This window comes from Gigantopelta aegis, chromosome 2, assembly GCF_016097555.1.
Source record: "Gigantopelta aegis isolate Gae_Host chromosome 2, Gae_host_genome, whole genome shotgun sequence".
Lineage (NCBI taxonomy): Eukaryota > Metazoa > Mollusca > Gastropoda > Neomphalida > Peltospiridae > Gigantopelta > Gigantopelta aegis.
This window is the reverse complement of record NC_054700.1, coordinates 36,327,182-36,351,868: the sequence shown is the minus strand read 5'-3', so window position 1 is coordinate 36,351,868 and position 24,687 is coordinate 36,327,182. Positions and strand designations below refer to the sequence as shown.

Here is a 24,687-nt window from a genome sequence, read left to right as displayed (position 1 = left end):
TTTAACGACACACTCAACATATTTTATTTACGGTTGCATGGGGTCGGATGATTATTAAATCAATATACTTTATCTTTGATGTCGTTAAACAGACACCCCACCCCCACCTCCAACTTTACCCTTTCCAAACGAAATAACATTTATTTGAATTTGTCGATTTTAACACGTAAAATTAAGAAGTGAAAACGTTCACTGTCTACTTTAGTATTTTTTATTTTAAAAATATATACATGATTAATGTGTTACTAGTATACAAACTAAACTTTGAAAATTCTACTAACACTTAATAAAATATCAAATCTGAAATAGGAAGGTACGACCGTCGATAATACGTTGTCGAGATCAAACCGGTTTTAACTAAAACTCTAGTACCGTATCCTCAACCGAATGTTCTTCGTACAGCGCAAGATTTCTCTTTTACTTTTTTGAGACGAACCCTACAATTTGAAATCGGCAAACGCACGTGTTAACTGAAACTGACAACAGGCTGTCGTTTGTGCTTTGCCGAGCTATGGCGGCACAGGCGACGAATCAAGCTATACGTTTGACAATATCCGTTCATAGCGAACACACACGACTTTTTTAAAAGTGCATTTGAGCTTCTATTTCACATTTGTACATGATGTTATAATATGGTAACCAGAGAATGCAACTTTAATTACGCCATCTAGTCTGTTGTTTCGTTAATACTTCAACGACGTGTTATATAATAGAGTCATTTAATATTAAAAACAGTTTTATTATTTAATTACGCCATCTAGTCTGTTGTTTTATACAACGACGTGTTATATAATAGAGCCACTTAGTATTAAAAACAGTTTTATTATTTAATTACGCCATCTAGTCTTGTTTCGTTAATACTTCAACGACGTGTTATATAATATATATATATATTTATTATTTAAAGTAAAACAATTGCAGTGCAATGCAACACAATACAACACAACACAACACAACACAACACAACACAACACAACACAATACAGTACAATACAATACAATACAATACAATACAATACAAAATGCTTTATTATTGTGCTTACATATGATGTATACATATAATTATTAATATAAACCCAGTCTGTTGACCTAGCAATAATACAGTAATTTCACGTGTATTGGCTGCGGCTTATCTGCATCTGTGGGTTATACGATTTAAAAAAAACCCACACTAAATAACCATTTATTGCCAAATGCGGTGTTGAGACAAAATAAAAAAACAAAAGCATGGTATGTCAAAATTTAATTCAACTGTTTACATTGACGAACACGTAAACTGCAATGAATACATGGCACCACGCACACATTAATCCCATCCACTAAAGTAAGGCCACTACATTCTTTTCTCTCTCACTAACCACTAACCACTAACCCGCTGTCCTGGACAGACAGCCCAGATAGCTGAAGTGTGTGCCCAGGACAGCATTCTTGAACCTTAATTGGATATAAGCACGAAAATAAGCTGAAATGAAATAAAGTCAGAGCTTTCTGAGGAATTTTGGAACAGTTTTTATTATTTAATTTCGCCATCTAAAGATTGCTGTTTCGTGACTTTGAATTCTGCTTGTCGACTTTTGTACCATTGGTAGGCTGGGTGGAGAAATGCGACACACACCAAAAACACCAGAAACAGATTGACCTGGAATGAATATATTAACTCCTCATTAAGGATGTATGCCACCAAATCAAATCCCATAAAACTCATACAATGCAGCGTATCAATCGACATATACACCACGGATATAAATACTACCACCTCACCCTTAAAGTGAATCAGAAAATAATTGTGGGGTGAAGCTGCTCATTTCAGAGATACAGGGTAGCGTCTATGACTACCCTAGTTCCGCACAAAATTTAGGTACCCCATATAATTATTATGTTTCAAGCACAGGGTTACTTCATACAGTAGTACTAGATAAAATAAAATTGCAAACATGAACTGGTAGCTTCATCTGTGAGATGAAAAGATGGGTGTACCTCGAACTTTGACCCATCAGATACTACTTGGCGTACGGCTACCTTAAACGTCAAACAACAATCAATGAAGTAAGAAAATGGGTACAAATCGACAGTATTCTTAAAATGATTTGATGTGGTATTAAAACTCCACCATCCAGTAGGTAGTACTAAACCAAATAACATCCGGCTGGGTCAAAGTTCGAGGTGCACCAAACTTTTGATAGAGAAGTGAGCACCACAAGTCCTGTGATTGGTTATAAATGTGAGTGTGTTGGTTGTAAAAAATAATAGTTTCATCTGGGTAAAAAAAAAAAAAAATGCAATTTTATTTCATCTAGTACCAATGTGTCAAATAGCCGTGTGCTTGAAACATGTATGGGGTACCTGTAAAAAAAGTACTCTAATTTTGTGCAGAACTAGGGTAGTAATAGACGCTACCCGTTATCTCAGAAACGAGCAGCTTGACCCCCAATTTGTTTCTGATTAACTTTAATTGTGAGGGGTGGTAGTATTTATATCCGTGGCGTTTATGTCGATTGATACGCTGTAGGTAGGAGTTTTAACCACATATTTTAGACAAATTTGTAGTTTTATGCAAAATTTAAAGTAAATTTGAAGAAAAACTTTACCAAAAACATAATTAAATTTGTTGTCACTATTTTGCCATCTGTTCTTATTTATACATAACAATAAGGTTGTTAAACATAATTATATTTAGATTTCCAGATCATTTTTTTTTCTTCTTAATAATCACTTAGTTAGCTCTCAAGAAGAGCATTTTGAGTTTATACTAGATTCAGAACCAATGTTTTTTTAGATTTGATTATCTGCCTTGGATTAAGTTGATAATTTATTTTATAGTTAAAGCTGTATTATATAATGTTACTAGCTAAATAAAATGCTGGATTACAGATTGTAGGAATACATCCAATATACATATTGTATTCATCTGGATTAGAAAATAATGCAAGAAAATAGATGTTCGGATAATTTTGTCATTTAAATATAGCTTCTTTTTTTTTAGTAATTAGTCAAAAATAAATGTGTGAAAGCTGTATGATAATTCCAGATATCACAACTATTAAAACCTCCAACTACAGTAGGCTATAAATAAAATATAGTCAGGAATATTGGTGGCTGGCAATGGTTTTGATGATTTATTATGAAAATCAGCATAGCCAATGGATTTGAAATTCCCACACCTGGTAACTTGAAGACACTCACACACAGCATACAGGATTTCTTCCCAACACTAATGTTCAAGACATTAAGTCATTACTTCATACAGGTACAGTCATGTTGGTGTTTCCTTCCTCAGACAGTGCATTTTTAAATACTGATATGTCTTTGATGTGCCTGTTAAGATCTTCATAATCTAATGGTCAATCAAGTGCATGTGTTTGAATGGAATTCTTTAAAGGGGTAGAGGTACTCTGACTATCTTTGTTGTTTCTACATATACGAGTACACACACCCAACTGAAAGTAAATATCTCCAGGAGTTTTATTTTAAAACATTTGTTTTGTTTAATATGACATATTGCATTTGAACAAAACTGTGTGCAATATATATGCCTTTTGAGGTGTACATTATATTAGGTTGCACTGTAGAAACAACAGTTTCAGTGAGGTTGTCAGTTTATGTCAGAATACACCAGACCCTGGTTGTCATAAAGACACTTTTTGAAAAATGTATGTTATCAGTATAGGTAGTACTAAACCAAATAACTTCCGGCTGGGTCAAAGTTCGAGGTGCACCCCACTTTTGCTAGAGATGTGAGCACCACAAGTCCTGTGATTGGTTATAAATGTGAGTGTGTTGGTTGTAAAAAATAATAGTTTTATCTGGGTAAAAAAAAAAATTAAAATGCAATTTTATTTCATCTAGTATCAATGTGTCAAGTAGCCTTGTGCTTGAAACATGTATGGGGTACCTGTAAAAAAAAAGTACTCGAATTTTGTGCGGAACTAGGGTAGTCATAAACGCTACCCGTTACTTCAGAAACGAGCAGCTTGACCCCCATTTTTTTCTGATTCACTTTAAGTGTGAGGGGTGGTAGTATTTATATCCGTGGCGTTTATGTCGATTGATACGCTGCAGGTATGAGTTTTAGCCACATATGTTACTATTGTCGTCTATGGGATTTGATTTGGTAGTATACTCCCAGTAAGCACACCCACAACATTATATTGGCCTTGCTAGATCCATCTACTCTTGAAGACGGAAGGAACGAGTGTTTTATTTAACGACGCGCGCTACATTTGAATTATAGCTACATGGCATTGGACATATAGTTACGGTCCACACAGATAATGGAAGTGAAAACACCCCGTTGCCACTATTCTTGGGCTACACTTTCCGATGAACAGCAAGGGATATTTTAGATGCAGAATCCCACAGACTAGACAGTATATACAACAGCCTTTGTAATTCCCGTAAAACATTGGCTGAAGTGAGAATAGCCACCAACGGGAATCGATCATAGACCAACTATGCACCAGGCGAGCGCTTTACCACTGGGCTACGTCCTGCCCTGCATGCCATAGCATGTTGTGTGTTGCCTGTATGTGGAAGGGTTGAAGTATCTCAATGTTAAAGGGTGCAATTATCTTAATGTGGAAGGGTGGAATTAACTCAATATTAAGGGTTGGGTTATCTCAGTGTTGAAGGAGTGGATTATTTCAATGCTGAAGGGATGGATTATCTCAGTAATTATCTCAATATTAAAAGGTTGGATTACTTCAGTGTTGAAGGGATTTGATTATCTCAATGTTAAAGGGATGGATTATCTCAATGTTGAAAAGATGGATTACCTCAGTGTTGAAGGGATGGATTTTTTCAGTGTTGAAGGGATGGATTATCTCAGTGTTGAAGGGTTGGATTATCTCAATGATGAAGGGATGGATTATCTCAATGTTGAAGGGATGCACTATCTCAGTGTTGAAGGGATGGATTATCTCAGAGTTGAAGGGATGGATTATCTCAGTGTTCAAGGGATGGATTATCTCAGTTTTGAAGGGATGGATTATCTCAATGTTGAAGGGATGGATCATCTCAATGTTGAAGGGATGGATTATCTCAATGTTGAAGGTTGGATTACTTCAGTGTTGAAGGGATGGATCATCTGAATGTTGAAGGGATGGATTATTTCAGTGTTGAAAGAATGGATTATCTCAATGTTGAAGGTTGGATTACTTCAATGTTGAAGGGATGGATCATCTGAATGTTGAAGGGATGGATTATTTCAGTGTTGAAAGAATGGATTATCTCACTGTTGAAGGGATGGATTATCTCAATGATGGAATATCTCAGTGATGGATTATCTCAATATTGAAGGTTACATTACTTCAGTGTTGAAGGGATGGATTATCTCAGTGATGGATCATCTCAATGTTGAAGGGATTGATTATCTCAATGTTCAAGGTTCGATTACTTCATTGTTGAAGGAATGGATTATCTGAATGTTGAAGGGATGGATTATTTCAGTAATTATCTCAATATTAAAGGGGTGCATTACTTCAGTGTTGAAGGGATGGATTATCTCAATGTTGTAGGGATGGATTATCTCAATGTTGAAAGGATGGATTATGGAATGGATTATCTCAATGATGGATTATCTCAATGTTGAAGGTATGGATTATCTCAGTGTTGAAAGGATGGATTATCTCAGTGTTGAAAGGATGGATTATCTCAGTGTTGAAGGGATGGATTATCTCAGTGTTGAAACGATGGATTATCTCAATGATGGATTATCTCAATGTTGAAGGAATGGATTATCTCAGTGTTGAAAGGATGGATTATCTCAGTGTTGAAGGGATGGATTATCTCAGTGTTGAAAGGATGGATTATGTCAGTGTTGAAACGATGGATTATCTCAATGATGGATTATCTCAATGTTGAAGGGATGGATTATCTCAGTGTCGAAAGGATGAATTATCTCAGTGTTGAAGGGATGGATTATCTCACTGTGTTGAAAGGATGGATTATCTCACTGTTGAAGGGATGGGTTATTTCAATGATGGATTGGATTACCTCAATGTTAAAGGGATGGATTATCTCACTGTTGAAGGGATGTATTAGCTGAGTGTTGAAGGGATCGATTATCTCAATGTTGAAGGGATGGATCATCTCAGTGTTGAAGGATTAGATCATCTCAATGTTGAAGGGATGGATTATCTCAATGTTGAAGAGATGGATTATTTCAGTGTTGAAGGGGTGGATTATCTCAGTGTTGAAGGGATGGATTATATCACTGTTGAAGGGATGGGTTATTTCAATGATGGATTGGATTACCTCAATGTTAAAGGGATGGATTATCTCACTGTTGAATGGATGTATTAGCTGAGTGTTGAAGGGATGGATTATCTCAATGTTGAAGGGATGGATCATCTCAGTGTTGAAGGATTAGATCATCTCAATGTTGAAGGGATGGATTATCTCAATGTTGAAGAGATGGATTATTTCAGTGTTGAAGGGGTGGATTATCTCAGTGTTGAAGGGATGGATTTGTTCAGTGTTGAAGCGATAGATTATCTCAGTGTTGAAGGGATGGATTATCTCAATGTTGAAGGGATGGACTATCTCAATGTTGAAGGGATGGATTATCTCAGTGTTGAAGGGATGGATATTCTCAGTGTTCAAGGGATGGATTATCTCAGTGTTGAAGGGATGGATATTCTCAGTGTTCAAGGGATGGATTATCTCAGTTTTGAAGGTATGGATTATCTCAGTGTTGAAAGGATGGATTATCTCAGTGTTGAAAGGATGGATATCTCAGTATTGATGGGATGGATTATCTCAGTGTTGAAGGGATGGATTATCTCAGTGTTGAAAGGATGGATTATCTCAGTGTTGAAGGGATGGATTATCTCAGTGTTGAAGGGATGGATTATCTCAGTGTTGAAAGGATGGATTATCTCTATGATGGATTATCTCAATGTTGAAGGGATGGATTATCTCAGTGTTGAAAGGATGGATTATCTCAGTGTTGAAGGGATGGATTATCTCAGTGTTGAAAGGATGGATTATCTCAGTGTTGAAGGGATGGATTATCTTAATGGTGGATTATCTCAATGTTGAAGGGATGGATTATCTCAGTGTTGAAAGGATGGATTATCTCAGTGTTGAAGGGATGGATTATCTCACTGTTGAAGGGATGGGTTATTTGAATGATGGATTGGATTACCTCAATGTTGAAGGGATGGATTATCTCACTGTTGAAGGGATGGATTATCTCAATGTTGAAGGGATGGATCATCTCAGTGTTGAAGGGATGGATTATCTCAATGTTGAAGGGATGGATTATCTCAATGTTGAAGGCATGGATTATCTCAATATTTATGGATTATCTCAATGTTGAAGGATTGGATTACCTCAATGTTGAAGGGATGGATTATCTCAATGTTGAGATCATGGATTATCTCAATATTTATGGATTATCTCAATGTTGAAGGGATGGATTATCTCAATGTTGAAGGGATGGATTATCTCAATTTTGAATGGATGGATTATCTCAATGTTGAAGGATTGGATTACCTCAATGTTGAAGGGATGGATTATCTCAATATTTATGAATTACCTCACTGTTGAAGTGATGGATTACCTCAATATTGATGGATTATCTCAGTGTTGAAGGGATGGATTACCTCAATATTGGTGGATTATCTAAGTGTTGAGGGGATGGATTACCTCAATATTTATGGATTATCTCAATGTTGAAGGGATGGATTATCTCAGTGTTGAAGGGATGGATTACCTCAATATGTATGGATTAGCTCAGTGTTGAAGGGATGGATTATCTCAATATTTATGGATTATCTCAATGTTGAAGGGATGGATTATCTCAGTGTTGAAGGGATGGATTATCTCAGTGTTGAAGGGATGGATATTCTCAGTGTTCAAGGGATGGATTATCTCAGTGTTGAAGGGATGGATATTCTCAGTGTTCAAGGGATGGATTATCTCAGTTTTTAAGGTATGGATTATCTCAGTGTTGAAAGGATGGATTATCTCAGTGTTGAAAGGATGGATATCTCAGTGTTGAAGGGATGGATTATCTCAGTGTTGAAGGGATGGATTATCTCAGTGTTGAAAGGATGGATTATCTCAGTGTTGAAGGGATGGATTATCTCAGTGTTGAAGGGATGGATTATCTCAGTGTTGAAAGGATGGATTATCTCTATGATGGATTATCTCAATGTTGAAGGGATGGATTATCTCAGTGTTGAAAGGATGAATTATCTCAGTGTTGAAGGGATGGATTATCTCAGTGTTGAAAGGATGGATTATCTCAGTGTTGAAGGGATGGATTATCTTAATGGTGGATTATCTCAATGTTGAAGGGATGGATTATCTCAGTGTTGAAAGGATGGATTATCTCAGTGTTGAAGGGATGGATTATCTCACTGTTGAAGGCATGGGTTATTTCAATGATGGATTGGATTACCTCAATGTTGAAGGGATGGATTATCTCACTGTTGAAGGGATGGATTATCTCAATGTTGAAGGGATGGATCATCTCAGTGTTGAAGGGATGGATTATCTCAATGTTGAAGGGATGGATTATCTCAATGTTGAAGGCATGGATTATCTCAATATTTATGGATTATCTCAATGTTGAAGGATTGTATTACCTCAATGTTGAAGGGATGGATTATCTCAATGTTGAAGGCATGGATTATCTCAATATTTATGGATTATTTCAATGTTGAAGGATTGGATTACCTCAATGTTGAAGGGATGGATTATCTCAATGTTGAAGGCATGGATTATCTCAATATTTATGGATTATCTCAATGTTGAAGGGATGGATTATCTCAATGTTGAAGGGATGGATTATCTCAATTTTGAATGGATGGATTATCTCAATGTTGAAGGATTGGATTACCTCAATGTTGAAGGGATGGATTATCTCAATATTTATGAATTACCTCACTGTTGAAGTGATGGATTACCTCAATATTGATGGATTATCTCAGTGTTGAAGGGATGGATTACCTCAATATTGGTGGATTATCTAAGTGTTGAGGGTATGGATTACCTCAATATTTATGGATTATCTCAATGTTGAAGGGATGGATTATCTCAGTGTTGAAGGGATGGATTACCTCAATATGTATGGATTAGCTCAGTGTTGAAGGGATGGATTATCTCAATATTTATGGATTATCTCAATGTTGAAGGGATGGATTAGCTCAGTGTTGAAGGGATGGATTATCTCAATGTTGAAGGGATGGATTATCTCAATGTTGAAGGGATGGATTAGCTCAATATTGATGGATTAGCTCAGTGTTGAAAAGTTGTATTTTCTTACCTGATCATAACTGGTGGCCTTTACCCACTCAAACAGGGCGTACTGGAGAGAGCTAAGCAAAGCCATTGTTATAAGAAGACAGCCTAGAAGCACGGTGCAGTATTCTGTGGGGAATCTAAACAGACAGCAAATAACAAACTGTAAAACACACAAACAACAACAACAACAACAAAACAAAAATAAAACAAAACAAAACTACAGACAAAAAGAAAAACAAGTTAGTATGCCTACTACTTTGGAAACCACAAACTAAAACAGATCCTTCGTTCAGCTGACGCTAACAATCGCGAACTATTTGACTGGTACGACTGGTATATCAAAGGTCGTGGTATGTGCTATTCTGTCTTTGGAATGGTGCATATAAAAGATCCCCTTAATACTAATAGAAAAATGTAGCAGGTTTCCTCTCTAAGACTATATGTCAAAATTACCAATGGTTGGACATACAATAGCCGATGACTGATAAATCATTGTGCCCTAGTGGTGTCGTTAAACAAAATAACCTTTATCTGTTTGGTTGGTTCCCGATATAGTCATTCGGTTTAGCAGTATTTTATGGTATTATGAGTAAAAGATACTCCTGCTAGATAGTAGATAGATTCCGGACCACTTTTTGTGAGAAATTACAGATATACCGCGAGAAAAACTTTGAGAAATTACAGATATACCGGAAGACCAACCGTTTATGAGAAATTACAGATATACCGTTAGGAAAAAAACTTTTTAATGAAAAAATTACAGATATATCGTAAGGAAAACTGTTTATGAGAAATTACAGATATACCGTGTGAAAAACTGAGAACTTAGAAATATACCGTGAGAATTTTTTTTATGAGAAATCACAGATATACCATGAGAAAAACTTTTAGATATTACAGATATACCCTGAGAAAAAACCTTTTATGAGAAATTACAGATATACCATGAGAAAAACTGAGAAATTACAGATATACCGTGAGAAAAAGTGTGAGAATTTACAGATATACAGTAACAAAAACTGTGACAAATTATAGATATACCGGGAGAAAAAGTGTGAGAAATTACAGATATACAGTGACAAAAACTGTGAGAAATTATAGATATACCATGAGAAAAACTGAGAAATTACAGATATACCGTGAAAAAAACTGTGAGAAATTATAGATATACCATGTGAAAAACTGAGAAATTACAGATATATCGTGAAAAAAACTGAGAAATTATAATGTTGACCTACACGGAGTTGAGGAAGGAAACCGTCATGGTGTACAGGAAGGACCGCAGCAACATGAAATCGATGAACGTCGCGTACAGACTCTCGGACAGAGGGACAAACATCAGGATGGACAGACACACGCCCAGTACGGTTGTCAGGGACAACGGCAGCACATACGGCATACGCTGACAGCGCTTAACAGACAAACTTTCTGGGGGAAAAATACATGCATACATACATACATACATAGATATATAAAGATATATATATATATATATATATATATATATATATATAGATAGATAGATAGATAGATAGATAGATAGATAGATAGATAGATAGATATATATATATATATATATATATATATATATATATATATATATATATATATATATATATCAGTAATTCATTGATCGACATTACTTTGTTTAAGACCCAATTGTGAATAGCTGATTGTGTTGTGTTTGTTTGGGGGTTTTTGTTGCTGGGGTGTCATTAAATATTCATTCATTCAGTCAGTCATTTGTAACACTGAGGGTATTCGGACAACGGACTCTTAGTATGAGTGTCCAGTGCTCTACCAATTGAGGTTACAGGGGAATTCCCTCTAGCTACAGCCAGTAGGGATACTTAACATATTGATTGATTGATTGATGCATTCATTCATTCATCAACAGACACGATGAAGATGGTTTTGAAGCGGGAGGTGGGGTATTCATATTAATACTCGTCCCAACCAGTATACCACGACTGGCATACCAAAGGCCATGGTATGTACTATCCTCTCTTTGGGATGGTGCATATAAAAGACACCTTGCTACTAATGGAAGGGTTTCCTCTCTAAGACAATATTAAAATTACCAAATAATGTCTGACATCTAATAGCCGACGATTAACAAGTCAGTGTGTTCTAGTGGAAATAAACTTTCATTCATAGATCAACAGACATGATGGAGATGGTTTTCAAGTGGGATGTGGGGTATTCATATTAATACTTAATAATTAATATGGGTAACAGTTTATGACATGAGTTGATTGTGGTGTATGAAACAAGGTGTTCCGCTGAGAGAATTGTGTATCATAAATAATCGTAGATTGTGTTGTAGGACATTTTAAATATATTTTGATTAATTATTAACGACAAGCTCAGCACAAAAAAAAACACAAAAAGCAAAAACAACCCACAATAAATTGGTTATTGGGTGTCAGACAAATGTAAGTTTTACATTGAAATAAATGTATGTACAAACATAATTATAAAAACAGAAAGTCACAACCTGTCTTACAGAAGAAGCCTTTTGAATTTTGTAGAAAGGGGTGAGTCAAGGTGAGTGTTTTCCTTATGTATTTTTCTCCCTTTCTTCCAGTTTTTGTTTGTATACCAGTATAACAAAAAACATGTACGTTTTATTTTCTCACATATTATAGTGCTCTGGTTCTTTCTGTAATTGATGAAGTTGAAATATTTAGTGTTGCCCATTATTGTAGAATGTGAAATACGTAGTGTATACTGTAAGGCGATTTATCAGGGCACCCAAATCCATACATCGTCTAATGGACTGGGCAACAAAAACTTACAATTAGACTGACAAACATACAATTAGACAAACATACTTGCAAATAATTTCTTCTGCCAGTCGTGAATGGCGCCTGCTAGAAGAGATGTCAGGATTGATCCCATCGTAATGTATAGCCACGCGTCCGTGTAATAGCTCACTGAAATGGATGTGTGCATATTCTGTAAAACAGTGGCTATATTAAAGTCGCAGACCCTAGTTTCAGACCATGAAAATGGACACCAAATTTGATTAATCTATAAACCTGTAACACACTTGAATAAAGTTACAATAGAGTCAAGCGAGATTCTGTGACGTAAAGTGAGAAAATAACCTTGAAAAACAAACTAAAGTTCGTCTCCGTAACCATAGTACGTGAGTTTTTATAGTTATATTTTAAAAATGTATTTCGTGGTATTACAAACACCAGGATGACCAGAAATACTTTGGATGTACGGAAATGACTACTTTTAACAACAAAATACAAGCGATTTCTAATTTCAGTTATTTAAACAAAATCCAGCTATAATAGTGCAAGAATTACAACTCCTGTTTTCTTCAAAGAAGGAATTACTAAGAACCTTAAATCTTCGGTGGGTTTTCAAATAAGGAATTTCTTCAAAATATGGAATTAGCAAGAACCATAACTCTTGTTTCCTTCAAAGAACTAACTCTTGCACCCTGTTAAGGATGGAGTCACTAGGAACCATAACTCTTGTTATGAAGTTGTTAAAACACACACCTTTACTTTTGTCGTTGTTGAAGATGAAGTTTAGCCACGGATTGAGGGTCTGGATGAAGTAGAGGGCTCTGAGGTTGAGGACACTCGTCCACAACACATGCAAGATGAACGGTGCCGATAACAGACAACTCTTGAGTGAACGTTGTCCATCCCTAATGCAGGAAGAGGATATTTGCTTCTTATTGCTGGAACTCGGTAATCCATCCGTATCATTGGAAACAGATATCCTGCCTGTATCACTGGGAGGCGATATTCCGCGACTGTCTTTGGAATAAATACAAAAAAAACTAAATTGCATTGTCATAACTAAATCAAACCTATAGACGGGTTTATTGGCCAGTGACGTCAAAGTACTGTGCGCGGCCATGTTTAGAATCACGTGATCGGTCCGCCATTAAGGGAGTGAAACTCGCACAGTAATAACATGTGAAGGCATTGCATCTGGGTGCATTTTCAGTATTTATTACTTTATCAGTACATTTTGTGAAAGCAAAACCAGTATGTCGAATAATACAACCTCATTTAAAGATTGTAGATTCATATCAAAGTTGGTGGAATGGTATTAATCATTAAAACGTAAATAATAAAGCATGTATATATACACGCGAATATAAAAGCATAACCAATAATTTAAACTTATGCAAGCAGATATTATTTCCCTAGACACTTGTATAGCCTAATGGTAGTACTATACCAAATAACTTCCGGCTGGGTCAAAGTTCGAGGTGCACCGAACTTTTGATAGAGAAGTGAACACCACAAGTCCTGTGATTGGTTATAAATGTGAGTGTGTTGGTTGCAAAAAAATAATAGTTTCATCTGGGTAAAATAAATGTGCAATTTTATTTCATCTAGTACCAATGTGTCAAGTAGCCTTGTGCTTGAAACATGTATGGGGTACCTGTAAAAAAAAGTACTCGAATTTTGTGCGAAACTAGGGTAGTCATAGACGCTACCCGTTATCTCAGAAACGAGCAGCTTGACCCCCATTTTTTTCTGATTCACTTTAAGTGTAAGGGGTGGTAGTATTATATCCGTGGCGTTTATGTCGGTTGATACGTTGCAGGTAGGAGTTTTAGCTGCATATGTTACTATTGTCGTCTATGGGATATGATTTGGTAGTATACACACTAATATATTGAACTTTAAAACGATATTTTAGCCTCAGCGAATTTCGGTATGGCATGCATGCGTGTCACGTCAGTAAATTATTTATTTATCATTTTATCGCACACATTTAACACCATAATAACTTGTATGTATATAAGAAAAATTAAAACTAAATAAAATAAAACTAAATAACAAAAATATTTGACAGTGTTAACTGCACCCCACTTCAACCACATGTGATCACATTTGGAATATCCCAGAGCTAATAATAGTAACAGCTAAAACGTTGAAATCTACTCTAGATCTAAGGTCAGTCTTTCTTTCTTTTAAAAATGGTACACCACGTTTTCTACAAACGTACACAATTGAAATACTTTTCTATATTTTTGGATGCATTCAGTAAAGTTTCACTTAATAACCATAACAATTATTTACACTTGCGTGTGTTTAATTTATTCACTATGCCTTTGTATTGGCGTGTATAGGTGCTTTATTATTTATGTTTTTAATCATTGACAGATTTCCACCGACATGGATATGAATATACAATCTTTAAATGAGTTTGAATTATCCGACAGACTGGTTTTGCTTTTGCAAAACGTTCCAAAAAAGTCATAAAGACTGAAATTGCACCCAGCTGCAATGCCGTCACAAATTATTATTGCGTGAATTTCACTCCCTTAATGGCGGCCATACGGTTACGCCATCTATCGACCACATCATAAACTGCTGGGCGACAATCGGAAAAACCCGTCTATACTTTAAAAAACAAATAGGGGAATGTAGGAAATAACAGCCAATTAAAGAAGTATCAAGATTTATCACTGTCTAGGAATAGATGCATGATAATAATGAAAGAATTGGGAAGAAATGACAACCAACAATTCATGATGGCAACAGATTGTATGGTTGCAAACGACCTTGAAACAAGAAAGGGATGGCATGTGAAAATCGAACATTCGCGTCTTTTAATCAGTAATGGGTAATACCCCACGATTCGTCAAACATTCGTTTATTCGACGTGGCATGCTACGTATCAATCTCCCATGGACGATTTGAGGAAGTCTATCTCACTCCTCTTGCAGCGCCTGGCCACGTTCAGCTAAAATAGCCGTCTCCCGATCATGTCCCAAACGTCCTCTATGGGGGAAAGGTCAGGGCTCATTGCTGGCCATGGCATTCTGGTAACATTTTGCTGCTGAAGGTAGTAATTTATGGTATGAGCACGGTGGGCCCGAGCATTGTCATCTTGAAAAACAAACCTTCGACTAGCACGTCGAGCAAACGGAACAACAATCGGTGCCTGTGTGTTATCCCTGTAGTACTGACCAATGACACTCCCTTGAACAATATTGAGTGGTGTTCTGTCAGTCATAGCGATGCCACCCCACATCATAACTGAACCACCACCAAATCTGTCATGTGGTCTGAGGTTCACGTTTGCTTGGCGTTCATTTCAACGTGAATCTGGACTCGTCAGAAAACATTACTCTATTGGCGCCCGTTTAGTGTTTACCATTAGGCGATTCGTTAAAGGTGGCACAACACGTGGTTGCCGAGCATGCAGATGAACTGCATGTAGACAATTTCTAATCGTCTGACCTGTAACTCGGACCCCAGTAGCCTGGTGTAACTGTGTAGCGATTTGAGTCGCTGTTTGAGCTCGATTTCGTAGAATCTGGGTTCTGATAAATCGATCATGTGTTCGTGTCGTTGACATGGGACGCACTGAATGGCTTCGATCATCAACATTTTGGGTCTGCTTGAATCTGTTCCATAGTCTGCACATCACCTACGGCGAAACATGGAACACATTGGCTACATCACGCTGAATTCTGCCAGTGTGAAGCACGCCAATAGCCCTGAGGCCTTCTTCACGTCGTAGAAGCTGCATCACTAATTCAAAGACAAACAATGCATATCATCCAAAGAACAACAGTTAAGAGATTCAGCAACATTAACTGTAGTAATCACTCGAACAGATTTATCAACCGCTCTGTGCAGTGTCAAAATCGGGAATGACTCCCTACGCACGTGCATGGGGCTACTGCGTGTTGCATGTGCACATTTTCGGCTGTGTTTGGGTGTTAGGGTGTGCTGTTATGACCGTTTCCTAGGAAGTCATTTTTGAAAGATGATCTCTGTTCCAATCATTGGTAATGGCATTTGCATTTTAACTTCCCCTACGTTTTTAAGAGTATACAATATTACAATACAACTATTCCAGTGTACATTTATTCAAATATACTTTCGGCTGTATTATATTAATTTTATAATTGCTGTATCCTACTTAATCTCGTTATAATAATGTACCACTGGGCTACGTCACGTCCCGATATGAAAACGATGACACATGATATTACCTTTCACTTGTTCAACATGTTTGGATATTGACACAGCGTCCATGGTTACTAATACGTCCTTGGCACACTCACTTCCATTAGCTAGTTGTGCTTCATCCACCTGCGACTTGTTACCATCAGCACGTGTTACTCCATGATCCACCTTCGACTTGTTACCATCAGCGCATGTTATTTCATAGTCCACCTGTGACGTGTTACCATCAGCAAGTGTTACTCCATAATCCACCTGCGACTTGTTACCATCATGATCCACCCGTGACTTGGTTTTGTCTTCACATACCTCGCTATCTATTTTCACCATGATACTCAAGTCGTTCATGGACTCTGCTTTGTGGATGATTTTCCTGGGCAGGAAGAAAAATGTGCTGATGAAAATCATACTCTGTAAGGCACACAGCACCAGGAACGAATCTCGGCGTCGGATACCATTTTGAAAGGCGATCTAGAACAGAAACGATGAAATTGTAGTATAGTGCTTATCAAACAGGACATGGTGACAATATAGAAATTAAATGTTTCTTTAATTATATTGTTTAAACTACGGCTATCATATGTCTAACATATGGGCAGGCTACTTCAAAGGGAATCGAGAACAGCAACTCATGTACGCACGTGAGGCACGTGTAGGTAGTGCTTACGTATCACACAGGGTGTGGTAACTATGCATAAAATAAATGTGTCTATCATGTATCTAGCATACGGACACATAGATTACTTCTCAACAACAGCAGTTAAACTTTACCATCATATTACGGCTTTTGGTATACTAGTCGAGTATCACTGGTTGGAACGGGAAAACGAAATGTGTCCACAAAGGCTGGTCTATCCTACGACTTACAATTGCTCTATCTGAGACCAACGCAGGTGGGAGTTAGCTCAGTCGGTAGAGCGCTCGCCTGAGGTGCATGCATCGTAGGGTCGAACCACCTTAGTGGACACATTTTCTGATTGGGATTTTTCCCGTCCCAACCAGAGCACCATGACTGGTATATCAAAGGCACTGGTATGTGCTGTCCCGTCTGTAGGGAGAAAATGTATATAAAATATCCCTTGCTGCTAATGAAAAAATGTAGCGGGCTTCCTCAAAGACTGAGTAAAAGATTACCAAATGATGTTGATGATTAATCAATGTGATATAGTGGTATTGTTAAACAAATCAGCTATTTAACTCAGACCAACACTGTACTGCCGACCCATGGTCTGTCCGTAATATATATATTGTTTAATCTCGGTTTAAGCACGCTATCCTGGGTACACATCTTAGATATCAGTGGTTAACGGTTTCCTTTTGGTGGCTGTTGAGAGAGGACGTTGATATAGTTGCACTGTACTTCCTTATAGAGTATTTAAAAATCACTCTGGGTGGGAGCTTGTTCTGAGATAAGGGCGAGATGTAGTCCAGTGGTAAAGTGCTGACGTGATGCGTGTTCAGTCTGGGATTGATCTCTGTCAGTGGGCCCATTGGGCTATTTCTCGCTCCAGCCAGTGCACCACGACTGGTATATCAAATGTCGTGGTATGTGCTGTTTTGTCTATCGAATGGTGCATACAAAAGTTCCCTTGCTGCTAATCGAAAAGAGTAGCCCATTAAGTGGCGACAGCGGGTTTTTTCCCTCACTATCTGTGTTGTCCTTAACCATATGTCTGACGCCATATAACTGTAAATAAAATGTGTTGAGTGCGTCGTTAAATAAAACATTTCCTTCCTTGTTCTGAGATAACACAGCACTACCTGCCTTTTGGCTTGACCACTATATGTATGTTTTGTACAGCTCTTCACGCTATGTCTTCATTTAACTTCTGAATGTTCATACTGATCCTATTTGTTTATATTTTGTTCATATACACGTCCTTACATTTGTTTGACACCCAATATCCGATATTTTCTGTCTCGGGTTGTCGTCAAACATTCATTAATCCATCCCATCCATCCATCCATCCATTCATTCATTTATTCATTCAAGGACACAGTCAACGATTCCAGTAGTTAATCCCTGTAAATCCACACCTTGACAGCTAGTGACACGGACGAGGATACACTTATTGTACTAGATAACAGTCCTAAAACCGTCGACCTGGCAGTAGTAAACAGGTTGGCAATCTGAAATAAAAAATACAGGTAACGTTCATTAAAGGTCCTATGTCAAAGTTGAAACTACAATATTTTCACATTTATTTCTAACTAATAATTACAAATTAATCGATTCCACACATAATCTTTCTGTAATTAACTCCAGAATAATATTTTTAAGTCTTGTACTGGACGACACGAAAAATGTTGCTAAATATAGTACGGTCACCATCTTTGTTTCTTTGTGTGTTGAATGTGTACGCATAAAACAGTGACGACACTAGTTAATGCGTGTCACACAATCTCAAACACCCCCATAAAATACATTTTCTCTACTAGTAAATGGAATCAATTAGATGTAATTTTTATTGGCGTATACTTGAAGGTATAAAAAAAAAAATGTTTCAAAGCAAAAAATAATAAATATTTTTGGCGGGAACCGCCAATATTGCAACTTTTTCATAGTACCTTTAAAGCACAAAGTTGCATAATAGTGGCTTCCTACCAAACGTATGTATTATTATTATTTTATTTTATTATTATTTTTTTTGCGGGGGGGGGGGGGGGGGGGGTTGTCAGGATATTTAGACAGAAAATAAGAACCCCATGTGTAGCAACTGTGAAAGCAAAGGAATTTGATTAAAACCTTTAGCTTTACTTTCCGCTAAATTGATGATCTTATATCATTCAGTAATAACACATTACGTTCCACTGATTTACCCACAAGTTAGAAATAAACGAAAAATAGTATGGTATTAAAACAGCTTCATACCTTGATCTATGTATGCATGGAGATTCAAAGCGACACTGGTATCCAAACCAAACTGTATGACAAAAGGGATGACTTCAACCTTCCAATAGTCAATTTTCCCGTTATGTCGAGAAATATACCATCTGCTCCAGCTTCTAGTGTCTACATATCACAACTTCTAAGATAATTTAGGACATGCTCATTGTATGCCGATTTCAAATAACGCCATATCATTCTGGCACAGAAGTTGCTCCTCTCGATCCAACCATTGTAACACAACTGGTATGTGCTTTCTTGTCTGTGGGAAAGTGCTTATAAAAGATCCCTTCCTGCATTGGGGAAAATGTAGTGGGTTTCCACTGAGGACTACCTGTCACAATTACCAAATTTTTGACATCCAATTACCAATGATTAATTAATCAATGTGTTCTAGTGGTGTCGTTAACCAAAACAAACAAACTTTTTAGAAGTTGTTCCATATGGGGCTCATGGGATCATTAAAAAGTCCCCCCCCCCCCCCCCCCCCCCCCCCCCCCACACCCTGCCTGTTTTTGGTCAAACAATATATATTACACAATTTGCAACAAAAATTGCAAACTTATTCCATCCACCTGTCAAAGACCTTTAAATTCTATTTCTATTTGTTACTGCTTCACCCTCTTTGTTGGATGTTTCTAATTATCCCCTGCGCCAGTGCGTTCTATATCTATGTATGTAATAGTCAACCTCGACATACAATATATAGATATATATTCATACATCAATACATAATGTACGTATAGCCCGTTCAGTTTAACTAATTAGTAATAAAGCTTACCTCCATCTTAGTGATCACACGCACATATTTACGGATCTTCTCACAATTTAATGAAGACGTTAAAGACAAAATTATTTTTCTCCTATTTCCCATTCACACGCAAACAGTGGAAGATTTTGTCGGAGTACATAAATAATTGTGTAACTATGGAAAGAAAGAAAGAAATGTTTTAACGACGCACTCAACACATTTTATTTACGGTTATATGGCGTCAGACATATGGTTAAGGACCACACAGATTTTGAGAGGAAACCCGCTGTCGCCACTACATGGACTACTCTTCCGATTAGCAGCAAGGGATCTTTTATTTGCGCTTCCCACAGGCAGGATAGCACAAACCATGGCCTTTGTTGAACCAGTTATGGATCACTGGTCGGTGCAAGTGGTTTACACCTACCCACTGAGCCTTGCGGAGCACTCACTCAGGGTTTGGAGTCGATATCTGGATTAAAAATCCCATGCCTCGACTGGGATCCGAACCCAGTACCTACCAGCCTGTAGACCGATGGCCTACCACGACGCCACCGAGGCCGGTCTGCAACTATGGATGCCCAGGCTTGTTATTATTTTAAAAATCAAATCTCGACGATTTTTGTCGAAGCTCGTTTTCAAAACTGATAGTAATGCCAAAGGTATTATTAAAAAAACACAAAAAACAACAACAAAAAACCCCAACAAACACACATACACAAAAGCAACACTAAATAATTTCGATCTCATTTATTTTTTAGATATCTCTTTAAAACATACTTCGTAGTTTGAAATCACTATTATGAGTCCTCCAATCCCTCCGCAGGTGAATCCGGGAAATATTAACCATGGCGTCTCTGAAATAACAGACAGATGATTCTGGGAAATATTAACCATGGCGTCTCTAAAATAACAGACAGATGATTCTGGGAAATATTAACCATGGCGTCTCTGAAATAACAGACAGATGATTCTGGGAAATATTAACCATGGCGTCTCTGAAATGATAGATATATGAATCTGGAAGATATTAACCATGGCGTCTCTGAAATGATAGATAAATGAATCCGGAAAATATTAACCATGTCGTCTTTGAAATGACAGATATCTGAATCCAGGAAATATTAACCATGGCGTCTCTGAAATGATAGATATATGAATCCAGGGAAATATTAACCGTGGTGTCTCTGAAATTACCGACATATGAAAGGAGGGGGGGGGGGGGGGAGGATATTCTTCAGATTCATATGTCTATTATTTCACAGATGCCGTGGTTAATATTCTGCAGATTCATGTCTGTTATTTCAGTCACCGAGGCTAATGTTTCCTGAATTCATGCGTTTCTGAAATGACAGACATATGAATCCAGGGAATATTAATGACGGCATCTTTGAAATGATAGACATATGAATCCTGGGAATATTAACCACGGTGTCTCTGAAATGACAGACATATGAATCCAGGGAATATTAACCACAGTATCTCTGAAATGACAGACAAATGAATCCAGGGAATATTAACCACAGTGTCTGAAATAACAGACATATGAATCCATGTATATAAAAGAGCCCGGCAGAAATGGTGTGTGTGTATGGGACATTCGTTGGCGTACTTCCGTTAGAAAACTGTTGAGGCACACCTGTCGTGCACACATCCACTGACATCGCCAGAGAGTTCTGTCTCAGATGTGTGGTGTCAGCGGATGTGGTAAGGATTTTACTAGACTCAACTCACCTGTGAAAAGGAAGTAACTAGACTGTACTCACCTGGGGTAATAATGTAGCATGGATGTCACCAGACTCGACTTACCTGGAGGAAGGATATGATAAGGATGTCACTAGACTCGACTCACCAGGAGGAAGGATATGATAAGGATGTCGCTAGACTCGATTCACCTGGAGGAAGGATATGATAAGGATGTTACTAGACTGGACTCACTTGGGGTAATAATGTGGTATGGATGTCACCAGAAACGACTCACCAGGAAGGATATGATAAGGATGTTACTAGATTCGACTCACCTGGTGATAGGATGTGGTAAGGATACCACTAGACTCGACTCACCTAAAGGAAGGATGTCACTAGACTTGACTCACCTGGGATGCAAATGTAGTACGGATGTCACTAAATTCAACTCACGTGGTATAAGGATATGGCACGGATGCCATTAGACCCAACTCTCCAATGGTAAGGATGTCACTAGACTCAACTCACCTGGAGTAAGGATGTCACTACATTAGACCCGACTCATCTGGGGTAGGAATGCGGTGAGAATGTCACTAGATTAGATTCAATTGGAGGAAGGATGTGGCAAGGATGTCATTAGACTCAACTCACATCTGGAAAGGATGCCATTAGACTCAACTCACCTGAAGGAAGGATGTCACTAGGCTCGACTCACCTGGTGTAAGGATGTGGTAAGAATAGCATTAGACTCAACTCACCTGAAGGAAGGATGTCACTAGGCTCGACTCACCTGGGTTAAGGAATGCTACCATCAAATAGCCACTCACGACCATGAACCTTTAAACATAAAACAGATATGTCTCATTTCACATTCTTTTCAACTTGTGTAGAGGTTGGTGGGTTGTAATAATAATAAGCAAATAATTAGCAAAAATATTAGGACAAAAGTTCAGGTTAGAAATGACTCGAAGCATTTATATTTTACATATATGTTAGTTCTACTTAAAAGTTTTAAAATATAAATTACATACCAATTAAAAGTGTTAATATTAAGGGTTTATTAAACGAAATAATGTATTAGGAATGCAATTACACCAAAATATATTGATTAAAAAGCAAATAGTACTCAATACGATGGTCCAGTGGTTAGATTTACAGTGTTGTTTAATATAAATTTACCGAATGGGTTTTAGAGTAAATATAAAACGTATTGTTATTCCATCCATCCATCCATTGATTCGAGCAAGACTTACGTTGACTAGCGAATTTTTAGGGGATTTTCCCCCATTTATTTCAAAAGTTACAATAATATAACATTCTACTCAATGAATGGTAATAAGTGTCTTTCAACTAGTCCTTCCACTTGGACACGGTGCTGTCATTTCAAGCATATCAGTATACGTGTACACAACTACGAGTCTTTTTTTTATATCAATTGTTTTCATCATCTTTGTCGAAGTCGTTAGCTTCTTCTGACTCAGTATCGTCACTCAGTTTTGTTAAAAAGGTCCAAACTGCCATGCCTGGTTTTTTATTTTAAAGAAACTCTATATTGCTCTACTTTTGTTTTCGTATTCTCTTTCACGTCAACCATCACCTGTTATAGCATAAGACCATATCGAATTGGAATGTTTTGGTTGAAACGATTTTTATATTGTTCCAGAAATATTTACGTCTCTTGTGGAAACAACTGAAGGACCCTCTTTCTCGTATTTTCTTGTTCCTTTTTCATCACACTTTTTCCACACAGCTTTATGTGCTTTTGCCATAAACTGGTCGAAGACTAAGTGTTTCTCGGTTTGTCCGTCTGCATTACTGTGAGTGTGTCTGTCCAACGCAGGTTCACCCATCTTCGAATATGTCCTCTTAAGTCTAAGGCCCAAATCATATCGAAGCTGAGTTTAGGTATGGGGTCTGGTGTATTTTGATATCTGGGTCTGTAGCTGTGACGTGTTATCAGTGTATATTAATGAGTTCAAATCTTTTAATAAACTTACTTCTATAAACATCATAAATAAGTATGAGAAATCAACATTGATTAATAAATAACTTTCCTGTTGTGTATTAGAAAAATAAAACTGTAAGTTTAGAATACTGTGTAGCTGCCATTCTGGCATTGTGAAAACAGCGCATGTTGTGTTTTGTTGCACTGATTCAGTGCGTTTCATTTTCGACTGGTACCATACTCGCCAGACCCAGACCCAGATCTGGTGTGTTTTGGGCCTTATGGTTTATCATCTGAGTATCTCTTTTGTTTCTAAATAAGCCATAAACGATTTCGGGACACCATTTTGGACCGACTGCTTATGCAGAGCTCTTTTATACGTTTCAGTAAGGCGGGTATCTAAACCATTGGGGTGAAGGCATCAATGTCTGGGTGTTGTTAGTTTCAAGTCTACCATGAGATACCTATAGGGCTTGTGTGAGACTTCCTGAACGTTTTGCATGAAATGACAAGTGTTTTCGGGATACATCTGCCGTGCCAACGTCAGGATTTGCAGCTTGTCAATGGGGTTGTTGAATAGCGCCAGGTAATGACAGTCAGCTAGTTGCTGTGATAGAGATTTGGATGGCAATCATCGAGAGGCTTCTATTGTGACTGCCTTCTGTTAACAGGTCGGTGATGTAAGGGTCTGTATTGAACATGCACATTAAGTCGTCCAGGACGAGGCAATTTCTAATTCTGGGATCCAAATAACTATTCTTTTTTCCAAATGATCGGATTTGCCTCTAAAATATTTCATTCGGACCCAATGACGTTGTAAAGGGGTAGCCATCGTTTGTAGAACCAGATGCTGCATTTGGGAGGTGACTCAATTTTGCCATCCTTCACAAGTTTATTACTAAAACTGTTTTAAAACGAAGTTGGTCCAGACACAATCATAGTGAAGTGGTGTAGCAACCTGCCGCTATGGTGGTGGTGGTGATGGTGGCTGCTATGGTGATGGTGGTGGTAGTGGTGGTGTCGATGAAAATGTCTCAACATAGCATATCTCCTGGAGAATGTGACGCTACATTCTGAACATTAAGTCTGCATTATGACTCAAAGTGAAATGATGATATCTGACATACTCTTTTGATACATGTTCGTCTCTTTCGTTTGGGGCTTTGCGTCCCGTGCCACTCTGTTGTTATTGTTCATCCTGTTTCCG

General features: G+C 37.5%; 1 protein-coding gene across 12 annotated transcripts in view; it reads right to left on the bottom strand.

Moving 5' to 3' along the window:
- Nucleotides 1-1,228: 1,228 nt before the first annotated feature.
- The window catches only part of LOC121384731 (solute carrier family 43 member 3-like), an 83,187-nt gene continuing 59,728 nt past the window's right edge, over nt 1,229-24,687 (bottom strand). For 8 of the 12 annotated variants that reach the window (XM_041515280.1, XM_041515268.1, XM_041515259.1 and 5 more), the window contains 9 exons: nt 22,326-22,372; nt 20,630-20,706; nt 18,249-18,341; nt 16,241-16,682; nt 12,768-13,031; nt 12,084-12,185; nt 10,488-10,677; nt 9,272-9,386; nt 1,229-1,639 (listed from right to left, as the gene is read on the bottom strand). In XM_041515280.1, the coding sequence (XP_041371214.1) occupies nt 1,514-1,639; nt 9,272-9,386; nt 10,488-10,677; nt 12,084-12,185; nt 12,768-13,031; nt 16,241-16,682; nt 18,249-18,341; nt 20,630-20,706; nt 22,326-22,372 (1,456 nt within the window). In that variant the 3' untranslated portion in view covers nt 1,229-1,513. Of the gene's footprint in view, nt 1,640-9,271; nt 9,387-10,487; nt 10,678-12,083; nt 12,186-12,767; nt 13,032-16,240; nt 16,683-18,248; nt 18,342-20,629; nt 20,707-22,293; nt 22,373-24,687 lie in introns of all 12 variants that reach the window. The other 4 variants (XM_041515288.1, XM_041515351.1, XM_041515342.1 and 1 more) reach the window with 3 other exon arrangements.